We start from the raw sequence: 13,779 nt of genomic DNA, 5'->3' as shown, positions 1-13,779 counted from the left end.
CCATCAAAGAGACAATTTTAAAGGTGAAAAGAGACATGACTAGTAACTGTGTTGCTTCAGTGGTTATAAATTAGGACCATCTCTGGCAAATCAAGGTGTTTGATCATTTTAGTTAAAAAGAAAAAGGACACTGTCGATAACCCCAGTCATAGATGGCAAGGGTCAGACAGAAGCATTCAAGGGCCACAGCAGTTTCATGAATAAGTGCTGTCACTTTTATCGTTGTAGCCAGCTAGGCGAATTGAGTGGCTTATGTCACTGTCGTTTTAATAATCTAGCCACCCAGTTATCTTAAGCCTCCTAGTTTCCTTTATTTTGAATTGTGGGTGTACATCTATAGCTGTACTTTTAAAATAACTGTTTTGACCAGAAGATTTTGCTAATGTAACAGATTTTTTCCTTGAAATTGTAAAGCTATTTGAGAAAATATTATCTGAATTCACTGTATCAGTCCTGTCATTAAGTTCATGACCTTTCCTTTGCTGATTCACCTTACTGAGCACTCAAAGAAACCCATTCTGCTTCCTTTCATGTTGTAAGATTGATCTGAATCATACTGTTGTTATTTGCTTGAAATGCAGTAACCTTGTCTTTTGCCTGCATTTTCTATGTCTCCTTTCACTGCTAGACTGTGAACTTTCTTTTTCCGTATCACATTTGTCATTGAATTCAAATCATCGCATAACTCTCAGATTCTTTGGCAAATAAAGTGGGCATGTGTTAATAAAGTATTAATTTTTAGTTTATATGGAAATTGGTATCCCAAATAAACCTTAATCTGTTAACCTTTTAACCTTTTAATTTTTACAGTATGAATGTAAAGTTATCGCAGAAAAATCTCATCAGGAATGAAGAAGGCAAAAATATATCTTTTGTACAGAAAAACAAGCTGAAAAGGGCATGATAGCTATACCAACAAAACGTCAGACTGTAAAATTGCTAGGATGCAGTTTTCCCCTTGATTGGTGTATAGGTGTGTGTGTGTGTGTGTGTGTGTGTGTGTGTATGTGTGTGTGTATATATATATATGCATATGTATATACACATATATATGTATGTATACACAAGTATATACGTGTATATATACATATATATGTATATATTTACACACACATACATACACACATATGCACATATGCATATACATGCACATACGCATATATTACTGCAATCTGTGATTGCTTCATCTGTAAATCAGTTACAAACCTTTATGTATTTGACTTAAATAACTATAAAATATATATGCACTACATTAAAAACATGTTCATTAATAGATGAAATTTTTAAATTAATTTTTTAAACATACCATATATTGTATCACAATGTTGATGTGCCAAAATATTCTGTTATTGTCATGCAGAGTATAAGAATGCTTGAACTGTTAATAAACTTAGTGAAATAAAATAGGAGGAAAGCCAAAAAAAAAAAAGAAAAACAAAAATGGAAAGCTGGCATATTCTCTTTTGCTTACTGTTGTGCCTTTTTATTTTTCTAATCACAGCAGTATGAGCTATGGGTGCCCTAATGTGTGGTTAGTTTCTATTTTAATGTTGTCTCAGAGAGCTTTGGGTGTTTTAATTTATAATGAAAATGAACGTCTGTAGAACATTTTCAAACCTGCATTACTGGAGAGAGTCCAAAAAAGGAATTACACTGGAGGTAAAAGTGTTGAGCAGGAGAGGTTATCAGCATTAAATTGTTTTAAGTCTAATCTGTGAGACTATATGTAATTAAAAGAAGGTACCGTTGGGAAATTTAGCTGGAATGAATGTGTTTTAGAAATACAAAAATGACCTTTTACAGTGCCACAAAGTGTTAAATGATATTGTCATTTGTAATACAGAATCCCATTCCTTTTGCACATGGAACACACAAAAAACCCCAAACCGATCAAAATGAAGTTTCTAATTCTCCTGGGTTCTGTAATCTGTTGGGCTCTGTAAAGCAAACCACATTAGCCAGGCTGGGTCATGTGACTGATTATCATTGGAATGCCATCTGGGGAATGGATGAGCACATCACTTTTTAGGTATTCATATGCCCATTAGTGAGTAGTTTAAGCCTGTTTAAGAATGTACTGAGATGGCATATTGTGCATGTTAAAGATCTTGATAACAGTTTTGTGCATCTCCTTCTAACACCTGGAACCATGTAAGTGTGGTTTAAACATATTTTTAGTTAAATTTTTTCCCAGTTTTTATTGATGGCAGTTGTCTGATACAAAAGGGTGGAGCTTTCTGCTTACTGTGTGTGTGTGTGTGTGTGTGTGTGTGTGTGTGTGCGCGCGCGCGCGTGCACTGCGTTGAGTGAGAGAGAGGATGTACATGTAAAAATGTATGTGCATGTGCCCATGCTCTCATAATACGTCAACTAGATATCTTGTAATTTTTGGTTTTAAAACCATTGCTATCAGTCTGAGATCTTGTATGCCAAACTTTAATCTGCTTTTACGTTTTAAGGCTGAAAGTGAGAAAATCCTAAAAGGATTTCATATTGAATATATGTTCACAATCTTAACTATAGTGGTGGTAAACATACTACTATAATTTATTATTCTATCTTCCAGATAATGTTATTCATTTAGAACAAATAAGGTATATTTTTAGAATCAACTTTGTAAGCACTATAAATCTTTAATAAGTTATAAGGTCTATGATGTGTTTACTTTGAAAATTGCTGTTAAAAGCAAGATGTATTAAATATATAATTATCATCTTGGTTAAGAGTCTTTTTTTCTTCCCTGTGGTAAATCTTAGAATCTAATACGGATGATTAACTTAATAAAATTAACATGTATGGTTGAATTTGCTAAGAAATAATGAAAGGAAACCAAGTCGAGTGTTACAGGAATTGAATGATTATCATTTTGGAATTCTTAAATTATTTTTAGATCATCTAGAAAACAAGATATTGATGGCAAAAATAAAATTGTTTTGATATTTTGATAAGTATGTGAATATATTACATCTTTTTTTTGCAATGAAAGAAAGTGGTAAACATCTTTTAACATTGCTACATTGTCATTGCTTCCTTTTATTAAAGTTCTGGAAATTGAATGCTTGAAAACTGAGACTAAATTCTGCAAAAGCACAAGAAAACACTTAACTAGCCAGAATCCTGCTAATGCTTTTGTTATAAATGTATTTCTTTGCATGGAGCGATTTTACCTTTATTAAGGTCACTGGAGCCTCTCAGTGGTGCATACATTCACACATCTTGTATTTTCTAGGTGGAGTCCAGACTTGGTCAGTATTAAATACCTCTCTGATCTTGGCTCACAGTGGAGTACAGCTGACCCTTGAAACAATGTGGGGGTAGGGGTGCTACCCGCACCCAGTCGAAAATCCGTGTATAATTTTTGACTCCCCAAAACTTAACTACTCATAGCCTTACCAATAACATAAATAGTTGGTATCATATACTGTATTCTTGTAATAAAGATAGAGAAAATAAAATGTTCTTAAGAAAATCATAAGGAAGAAGAAATGCATTTACAGTACTGTACTCTGTTTATCAAAAAACAGTGCACGTGTAGGTGGACCCGTGCAGCTCAAACCCACATTGTTGAAGAATCAAACTGTGTATTCTTCAGAAGGTAGTTCTTCCAGTGATGGTCTGTGTGTAGCAGAGTCCTAGCTTTGTGCATCTGGAAGAGTCTGCTCTTTTCTCCCAGAACATCTTATCAGGCCTTAGAATTCTAGGTTCCTGGTTTCCCGCTGCTCCCATCATGCTGAAGACTTTTAACTCATTGTTTATGCACTTTGAATCTGTGCGCTCAACATCTTCAATTCTGGAAACATTTTAAATCTGGCTGCCTATTGGAATTATACAGAAATTTGTAAAGAATGCTAATGCCTGGCTTCCACCTTTGGAGACTCTAAAATCATTGGCCTGTGGTATGCCCCGCACTTTAGGATCTTCATAAATTCTGCAGGCGGTTTTAATGTGCAGCCCAGATTGCCACTCATTGGTGTGGATTCGTGTGAGATGAAGAGCATGTTTGAGGTCAGAGAGATATTGTAACTTGGGGAACAAAGAGCAAGGGAAACATTGGCATACATTTTGGACTAGGTCATCTGAACTTGATGACGTGAGCGTGGAGGTGAAGGAAGAGGAAGTGTGATTTAATGTTTATTCTTTGGAAAACTAGGTGGATGGCATTTCTGTAAACCAAAGAGGAATATAGGGAAGCAGATGAGTGAGTAAAGTTAGTGAGTCTAGTTTGATAAGTTGAGGTCCAGGTATGTCGGGGACGTCTGGTAAAGATGCGTCATAAGCAGTCAGATAGTTGAGTCTGGGTTATCGGATGTAAATGGGGGAGGTCATTGTTGGCATATGTCCATGGTCCTTGAAGCTGTGGGCATGGGTGTGATCCCCTAGGGAGCATGTTACCGTGAAGGGAGACATCTGAGGCATGCTGGCATGTTAGCAGAGGGGTTGGAGGAGGTGGGGAGGGTGCTGTCACAAGTGGGAGGAGAAAGAGAAGAGTGATGTGGTTCAAGCCAGAGCAGAAGGCAGTTCCAGACAGGAGAGCTGGTAGTGTGAAGTGCAGTTGGAAGGAATAACCAACCTTAGAGATAAAGGAGATGTATGGTTTATGTTGAAAAGTGCTTTTCTTTTTTTTGTTTTTTAATATTTATTTATTTCTGAGACACAGAGAGACAGAGCATGAGTCGGGGAGGAGCAGAGAGAGAGGGGGGGGACACAGAATCCGAAGCAGGCTCCAGGCTCTGAGCTGTCAGCACAGAGCCTGACGCGAGGCTCGAACTCACAAACCGCGAGATCATGACCTGAGCCAAAGCCAGACGCTCAACTGACTGAGCCACCCCGGCGCCCCGAAAAATGCTTTTCTTAACCTATTGTATCTTCACATTTAAAGTATTTCATTGTATACTAATAGCTCTCAAAAGATATTTGGGAAACGCCTGATCATATACTAAGCCATTTATTATGAGCGAGGGGAGCTGAGGTGAGCTAGAGGACTTTGAAAGATGGTGGAGGTTTGGACAGCCTCTATGAAGAATGGACACAGGGACTGACAAGAGATGAAGAAAGAATTTCTAGACGGTTTTGAGTCCATCAAGGACTCAAGTGAGGCCCCAGATGAGACACTTGACATGGAGCCAACAGTCAACTTGGTTATGCCGTGTCTGGGGGCTCAGTAGCCCAGCAGTTAGGGCAGTTGTGATGGCAGAGATTGATTCTAGTTAGGAATTTGTTGGAAGACGTGGCATAACGGCCATGTGAGAAATTAATGGAGGCTCCTAACAAAAGATCAGGAGTCTTGCTTGGGATCCAGGCAAATTGGAGAAGGAAGTTGAACCAGCAGTGCTGACCTGACAGTGTGAAAGAATCAGGTAAGCTACAAGGACTGCACATCTTGAGGTAAAAAACATTTTTTCTAAGAAGGTCATAGGCTTCTACAAATAGAGTTTGTAGTCAGCAGTTTAGTGGAACGTTTCCAACTCTTGAGGTCCAAGGTGCGATGTAAACAACTTTGTTTACATAGTTCCCTGAAGTGGGTGGAGAAGCACAGCAGCGGAGTGGAGACCCAAGGCCTGGGTGACCAGCTGTTAACAGTGGTGTTGGTGTTACCTAGAATAATCTCAGAGGTCAGGTGGAAAGAAAGATCTGATCTGTAGTCCTCCTGACCATTTGAATGAAATACTTATCCAGCTGCGTTGATTGTATTGGGATTTTAATTAGAGTCCTTTCTCCCTTCTTTTATTGATTTATTTTTAGGTTTTTTTTTTTTTTTTTCATCATCCTACATATTCTGATGTAGAGGAGTAGGTCTTTTTCTATTAATGCTGTTCAATCAGAGACATCTCCTCTTTAATTCTGGGCTATTTTTTTTTTGTCTTTGCTCTTATTATTCTTTTGTTCTCTATTCTTCTCAAATTCCTCCATTTAAGAGATCTTTGACCTTTTGTTTCTGTTTTCTGTGTATCCTTTAGCTTTTCTCTGCTGTGCTACACTCTAGAAGAATTAATGGGATCTTCTAGCTCAGTGAGTTGCTCTTCAGCTGTATCATTCAGTGTTCAGCCATCACTAGGCTTTTACTTTCAGTGGTCACAGTTTTAATTTCAAAGCTATTTATGTATGTGTGTATGTATGTATGTATGTATGTATGTATGTATTTATGTGGAAATGCGTTGCCATTCTTATATTTTTCTTGTATTTTTTGAGGCTAGTAATTATTCTTCTTTTAAAGTTCTAAACTCAGGGCACCTGGGTGATGCAGTTGGTTAAGCATCCGACTTCGGCTCTGGTCATGATCTCACAGTTCGTGCGTTTGCGCCCCACGTCAGACTCTGTGCTGACAGCTCAGAACCTGGAGCCTGCTTCAGATTCTGTTCCTCCCTCTCTCGCTGCCCTTCCCCCACTCACCTGCTGTCTCTGTCTCTCAGAAATAAATAAGCATTAAATTTTTTTTTTTGAAAGTTCTAAACTCTTCTACAGAGCCATTGCAGGGGAAGGCAGGATGAGCCTGTATCACCAGCCTGTCTCTGGATGTGAGTGCTCCCTTGTTCGGCTTGGGTGGACTGCCATGCCTCTCCACTCCTACCACTTTCACCTGGGGGCAGATACTGTGTTGTCTCTGCCCTGTCCAAGGTGGGCGAGTAGACATGTAGTTGGCCAGGTGGCTGCTTCCACAATAGCCTGCTTGAATGCATCAGGTCAGTTACTCTTGGTGTTTCCGTCTCAGAGCATCAGCCACCTCTGAGCTTAGAATCTCTGATTTCGTGTTTATAGCAAGTCCCCTCCTTTCGTATTCGGAACTGTGGTTTCTCTCCATCTCTCTGCTCTGGATTGTTTTCTCACTTCCAGGAGTTCCTTGTAGTGTTTGGTCCACGAAGGATACGGTCTTACTTGACAATATAGTTATGGATTCCTTTTCTTTTTAATTTTTGTTGTTATTTCTATATACTGGGGGTAGGGGGGAGAAGCTATGGCTTCAGGGGTCTGCTGCCCTGATTCAGCTTTCTCCACTTCCTTTTTATACCGTGAGATCATGCCATCTGCCTGTTCATTTGTCTTTACGGGCCGAAAACTCAATTTAGTTAGGAGCTGAGATAAATAGGTTAAGTCAGTGGTTTCTTGTTTGGCCTCAATAAAAATTGAGGTATGGAGAGTATTTTCCCTTTCGACATACATTCAGTTCATAGGGTTCATTGTGCCAGAGAGTATGAGTATCCTAGTGTCTGTTCCTTTATGCCTCCCTTCTCTTTACCACTGATGAAATCTGTGAAACCTGTCATCTTTCTTTGTGATTTACAAGACAGACTTTTCCAGGGTATGTCAACTGTTCCGAAGACAATGTTGTTAAGTATCAGATTTGGCAGATCAGATAGATAATGATGTGCCTGGGAAAGAATGGGCTATTGATGAGTCTTGTGTCAAAACTGATTGCCATATATGGGCAATTTTTCCCTTTCACCATTTCCCCAGCTGTGGTCTGTGTGAGGATTTCATGAACAAGGGGCAGTTTTGATTCCACATCAGAACTGTGCTCTAGTGTGACTGCACCCTTGTCTTCTGCTTTTTTATGGCAGGATTTGCAACTGCTAATCTTCCTGTAGCTTCCCCAAAGGTGGGCGTTAGTAGGAATGAGCATGTAGGAAATATACTGCCATTGAAAAAGAACACTTTTTTATTACTGTTCAGAAAACAAATTCACTCAGCACTACTGTTTCCGTAAGATTGTTGCATTTGCAAGATCTGTCTCTTCTTTAGAAACACTTTTTGAGGAAACTTGTACAGAATGATCACGGACCAATTCATTGTGATGAGCAATTGAGTAGATAAAGGAAAGAAAGAACCCAAGTGCTGAATCTGTTTGCTTTAGAAGAAAAGTTTCTAAAATGCATTCCCTGGGAATTTCTGCCACTGAATGAAACTCATTTCTATTCCCTTTATAGTCATCACATGTCACTCCTAGACCTTCTGGGAATGTCTACCCAACCAAAGTATGACAGTGGCAGTTCTGTTTTGAAACAGTCCTTTCTGCGTTTACAAAAGCCTGAGATTTTCCAGCAGGACGTTACAGGAAGACAAAGTGCTACCCCATCATTTTAGGATCAGCTGGATACGGCTGCTGCGCGTAGTCTGCGCATTGGCCCAGGGAGCCCGTGGGCTGACAATTTGAAGATGAAGCTTAAAGATGTTTGTAAAGACAAATCTTTGTGGAATTTCCTGTGCCTCAGACCTAGTGTGTGTCAGTGTCATGCCTGTCTAAGAGAAAGCGGGTCAGTATACATCAAAGCAGATCTTTCCAGAATGTATGTAAAATTCATAATAAGGTTGAGTCAGGTTCAGCTTTTCTTCCAGAAAGAATAAATCAGCGACCCTTAAATGTTTGATAGTATTAGTTCTGGTTCTGGCTCCAACTAACTGTAAAGGGGCTGGGATGTGTAATCCCTCTCCCTGGGGGACAGGACGAGATACCGGTGATCAGTGGTACTGTCGGCCACGGATGGCATAAGGCGTTCTGTAGCACTTTCTGCCCGCTAGCATATTTTCCCTCCTAAGTGATTCATAGTGAACACGACTATGAGAAAATAAAATACTTTTTGGTGGTCAAATTAAAATTATAGTCTTTAAGACACGTAGCATAAAAACTTAGTATCCAAGTTCCAGAATGGTGGGAAAGAAGGAAGGGGCTCACTTTTGCCTTTTCCTGCCATCTAAGAGAAGAAGTGAGGGGGAGGAAATGAATCAGGCTTTTGCTTTGTGCCTCCTATGAACATCCCCACCACACCCTTCCAGATATGGACTGTTTCATAGCTTCCAATGTCTAGGTTTTTCTTAACTTTTTTTTTTTTTTTATTTATTTTTGAGAACAGGCAGAGAGAGAGAGAGACAGAGAATCCCAAGCAGGCTCTGTGCTCACAGCACAGAGACCGACGCGAGCCTCGAACTCACAAACCTGTGAGAGAGACCATGACCTGAGCCAAAATCAGGAGTTGGGACACTTAACCGACTGAGCCACCCAGGCACCTCATTGTCCATGTTTTTCTGAAAGGCAGAACAGGGTTTCAAACTCTGGTCTGACTTGGCTCTAGCGACCAAGGGTTCCTCTCATCACCACCCCATGCTGTCCCTGCCGGTCCCTGCAAGTGGTTTCCGTGTGTATTTCCAACAGATTTCTAAGGCCATCCCTTAGAGTGAGTGGCTTGGCGCGGTGGGCGTGGCTAACTCAGATGCACCCTCCACTTCACAGACATACCTTATGTTTAATATGCCACTCCACCCTGGAACCTGGGTTATTTTAGAAAGCCAGTGTAAGCATTCTTAGAGAGTCTCATGGCTTCTGCCCTCCATGAATGCTTTAGACATGGGCCTTGAGCCTCTCTTGATAATAGACGTTCTACCGTGGCCTCCACAGGCACCATCCCATGTGGAAATCTGACAGAATGGAAAGGAGATAAATTTTTTAAAACAGGTTTTGACTTCTGACCTTTTAAAAAGTTCAGGCTGGGAGAAGTCTGTGTGAATTATTGTGCTTGGTGGTATCGTTTTTGATGCGCCCCATAATACTGGAGAACTGGTGTTGGGGGATCTGTGCAGATGGGTTGTATAGATGATACCTTCTGTGAGAATAAGGACATGATATTAACCCACTGGTCAGGAAAGGCCTCTGAAGGGTGGGGACACGTGTAGGGGTGAGGTGTGAAGGAAGGGTCAAACTCAGCTCAAGGAGGGGAGGGCATTTCTCCTTGGCATGGGATGGACAAGAAAACAACATGGATAGACAGGTGACTCTACTCTGAAGAATCCAAAGTCCAGTCTGGAAGTAGTGAGGATGACAGAGGAAATGATGGCAGGTGGGACATGAAACATGGGGACACACTTCTCTTTTGGGGTTTAAATGACCCCTGTAAAGCCTGCAAGCAGGGCATAGCTTCTTGGGAAGGGTCCACAGCTGCCTGTGGGAATCATATCCTGAGGCTTACACATTGAGACTACACTGTCTCCCACTGTTCACAGCATCCCCTTTATTTATAAATCACCATAACTGTCAGACTTTTTTGAAAAAGGATGTTCTGAGGCTGATCAAGGTGTGATCCTGAGGTTTGGCAGGGTGAATCAGGGAAAGAGCCAGCCTTGGGAATCTGGCAAACCCAGGCTTGAACGCTGCATGAGTTCCTTATTGACCGGGACCCTGGGCGAGTCCCCCAAGCTTTCTAAACTTCCATCTTCTCATCTCTGAAATGGAGGTACACTACCATTTTCCTTTGGGGCCTGGTAACATCAAATGCAATAATATGTAAACAGGCATTCGGTTACATAAATGTTCCTTTTTCTTCGGTTCCCACTTCAAAGTACAGGTACTGAGCCAACACATTAGCGCTTCCTTTGCATTTAGATACTCTCCTAATGTTTCTGTCAAAATGAAAGTATACGTAATGCCCAAATCCACTATGCCCACCCACCGCCCACTGCCCAGAGCTTCACTCAGCAGGTTGCTTACAGGCCCCAGGCAGAAAAGTGGGGCAGAAGAGTGGCTAGTTGTTCCTATACTGAGTGTTGGGTTGGAGGTTTGGCCAGGTTAGGCTGGGAACGTCTTCTAGGGACGGAAGCTCAGACGAGGTGCCACAGGATGGCGTGAGGACACCAGAGGGAAGGAAGGATGTGGGAAATAAGAGAGGTTTTGTCAGCATCTTATTTTTGCCTAGGGATGATGGCTCTGTCCTCATACTTTACAGTGTCACCGCTGTGAGACTGCAGTTTCCCAAGGAAGGAGTTACATTTTAATTAGCCATACAGGTACCTGATTTCTTGATGTATCAGTCCTTTCCTCCAGGCCTCATCGTTTTGGATTCTTTTTGCCCCTGTCTGCCACTTGCTACTCCTCTTATGTGCATCAGAAGGAAAGCACCAAGCAGCCTGGAAATCCTATTACCAGACCTCAGGATATTAATTGTCGCGTTCTCCCCCACGGTTACACAAGTGCTGAAAAAGTGGTTCTCTTTCAGTAGTGTCTTGTCAAAACGCCAGGCATAGTTTGTTTTTGACATTTGCTGCTACTGTTAAATAATAGTCTTGCTTCTGTCATAGCTAATGTTGACTTGAAGGCATTTGGAGGGCATTTCTCAACTCCAGCCTTAACAGTAAGACCTGGGTCTTGACAGATTTTTTTTTTTTTTTTGCTTGCCCAAGGCAACCGAATGTAAGGGTTGCAACCTTTGCTTTTCGAACCTCAAGAAAATTTCATATGGCCACGCGCCACTTTAAAACTTCCAATGATTTGTGCGCACACCCTTGCACTCAGACGTACGTGCAGACGCACACGCGTACAAGCTGGAGTTCTTGGAGTGTTGCCATCCTAGGAACGACATTTGAATCAATTAAATAGTCTTCCATTTTAAGACCCCTTAAATCCTGGCTGTTCTGCCTTGGTAAACCTTTATCTTTGAAAATGTCGTACTTAATTATGGATCTCTTCAAAATCAATAAACAGTTTTATTGTTTCTGTGTTTGCAACGGAGCAAGCCCTTGAGCACTGCCCAGCTAACAGCATGCACTCACTGCATGCCATCTGTCAGGGAGAGTCTGGGCTCTTCACACACAGCACTTTCTTCTCTTGCTGTGTCCATTAGAAATTTAATTTAGGCCCTTCTCCCCACTTCTGTGCGAAGGCATTTTTTTGCATCTTTCCCTGAATGTCTTTTAGACGAGTGTGTAGAGACCTTCTGATGGTATCGTAATTTCTGGAACGTGCACCATTTGTCAGGTAGTAGAGGGGAGGCTAAGCAAAAAAGATGGGGCAGAGCAAGTGAGAACTGTACAAGAATTCTGTGGAATTGCGTGGGAGCTGGCATCAATTGTATGTGAAGAGGCCAAGAAATGCACAGTTGGCTTCAAAGTAAATACCAAAGGAATGGTTAATTAGGCAGTTCTGTTCTGCAGTTGCAGAAAAATAGAAGTATACCAATCATTAGCATTTCCAATAACTAAGGCAACTTGTGTTTGGAGCTTTGTGGAACAGTAGACTGTAAGCCCAGGGGATAAGCATCCATCATGCCCCGTGGCACACTTTTCTCTCACTACCCCTGCATCACAAAATTTGTCCTCAAATTTTGAGAAATAAGTTTTAGAGATTTCCAAAATGGAAACTCTGAGCCTGTGAATTGCCATACTCTTACATCCTCTTATGCTCTCTTTCCTTTTATCCTGAGGCTGATGTTCGTTGGGGAGACTAGATGGCAGTGGTTTTTCTCCTGAGCAGACTATGGGCTCGTTTGAAATCAGGATGTAATTATCCCATGATGATTCACATGCATCACGTGGCCACAGAACTGAATTCTGAGATGCACAGAGAAGAAAGGTAGAGCTAGGGGGGACCCTAACATTCATCTACGACAGCCCAATCTGGGCATTTTGCAAATACAGAAGCAAAACTCATGTTGCTTACCTGCTTGTCCCGGGTCATATAGCCTGTTAGTAGCCGAACGAGATGTTTCCGTAGCGTTAAGAGGGCGGTAACATTTCAAATTATGAAAAAAGGTAGATTCTATTTCATGACTATGGAAGATTTACGGCAGTGTTGACAACTGGTAGGAAATGGACATTCGTGAGTTGTGATTGTTTTGATTGTGAAGGGCATTATTATTTGTTACCTTAAGCGATAGGTGGTAAATAACACTGAGCATTAATTATATGCTTACATATACTACCTTATTTAGTTACCCCATTAAAGCTATGAGGTCAGTATTATTACCTATAAAGATATAAGATCAGTCCTTTATATGTGAAGAAACAGAGGCTTACAGAGGTCATAATCTGCCAACGTCACACGTAGGTAGACTCCACGGCTCAGGATGGAGCCCAAGCTCTCATTCTTCTCAGGCTGCACCTGTGCTCTGCTTGTGATGTCAACACAGGTGTAAAATGGAAGTGAAACGTTGGATGTGTCACATGTATGTGACAGTCATGTCCTTGTCCTTCCTAAACAAATGTAAATGTTAATTGGAACAATGAACCACTTCACTGGTACAATTCTTGGCAAAGACATGGCTTCCGAGCCTGAGATTTATTATTTTCTGATGAAGTAAGTTAGATGTCTTGAAGGAAGAGGTGTGGGAAAAGACTATCTGCGTCATGATGTAGTATAGTGGAGATATTTTTATAATATTTTTAGTTTATTTATTTTTACAGAGAGAGTGCATGCAAGCACAAGTGGGAGAGGGGCAGACAGAGGGAGGGAGAGGATCCCAGGCAGGTTCCGTGCTGTCAGCACACAGCCCGATTCGGGGCTCTTATCTCATGAACCATGAGATCATGACCTGAGCCGAAATCAAGAGTCGGACGCCTAACCGACCGAGCCATCCAGGCGCCCCTAAGTCAGAACTGGGTTAAATATTCTCATAATAAAGAAATAGAATGTAATGCACTTCTTACCAGATACATTTTCGTTTATGACTTAAACCTGAGCTTCCAAGCTACTGTTGTTTTCAGTTATAAAATTAAAGTTGGCATACCGAAAAACTTTTCAAAGCTGTTGGCATACCCACAAGAGAATAATGACAAAGCAGACCCGTTCATTTTCTAAATTTCCGTTAGATTTGTGTACGAAAATGCATCACAAGCATTATTTATGAAGTTGGAACTGATTTTTGCATCTTATTCCCTATATTTTGACGTTCATGACCCTAATGAAGACAGGAAAAAAATATGATTAGGCTAATTGCCAGATCAAGGACTCTAATGACTCTAAATGTAAGAAGTTAATTGTTTCCTCTCCCTCTGCCCTCCCTTTGGCTCTGAGAAGAATAG

General features: G+C 41.0%; 1 protein-coding gene across 7 annotated transcripts in view; it reads left to right on the top strand.

The window, feature by feature from the left end:
• Positions 1-13,779, top strand: part of INSIG2 (insulin induced gene 2) — a 57,657-nt gene that overhangs the window by 17,563 nt on the left and 26,315 nt on the right. The window contains exon 5 of one of the 7 annotated variants that reach the window (XM_030328190.1): positions 7,923-8,819. The exons of 3 other annotated variants lie outside the window; for them this stretch is intronic. In XM_030328190.1, coding sequence (XP_030184050.1) covers positions 7,923-8,079 — 157 coding nt within the window. In that variant the 3' untranslated portion in view covers positions 8,080-8,819. Of the gene's footprint in view, positions 1-810; positions 1,029-3,229; positions 3,426-7,922; positions 8,820-13,779 lie in introns of those variants that run through there. 3 more of the 7 variants (XM_030328191.1, XM_030328194.1, XM_030328192.1) reach the window with 3 other exon arrangements.

Source organism: Lynx canadensis, chromosome C1 (genome assembly GCF_007474595.2).
Source record: "Lynx canadensis isolate LIC74 chromosome C1, mLynCan4.pri.v2, whole genome shotgun sequence".
Taxonomy (NCBI): Eukaryota; Metazoa; Chordata; class Mammalia; order Carnivora; family Felidae; genus Lynx; species Lynx canadensis.
The sequence above is the reverse complement of the archived record's forward strand: the minus strand, read 5'-3'. Positions and strand labels throughout refer to the sequence as shown.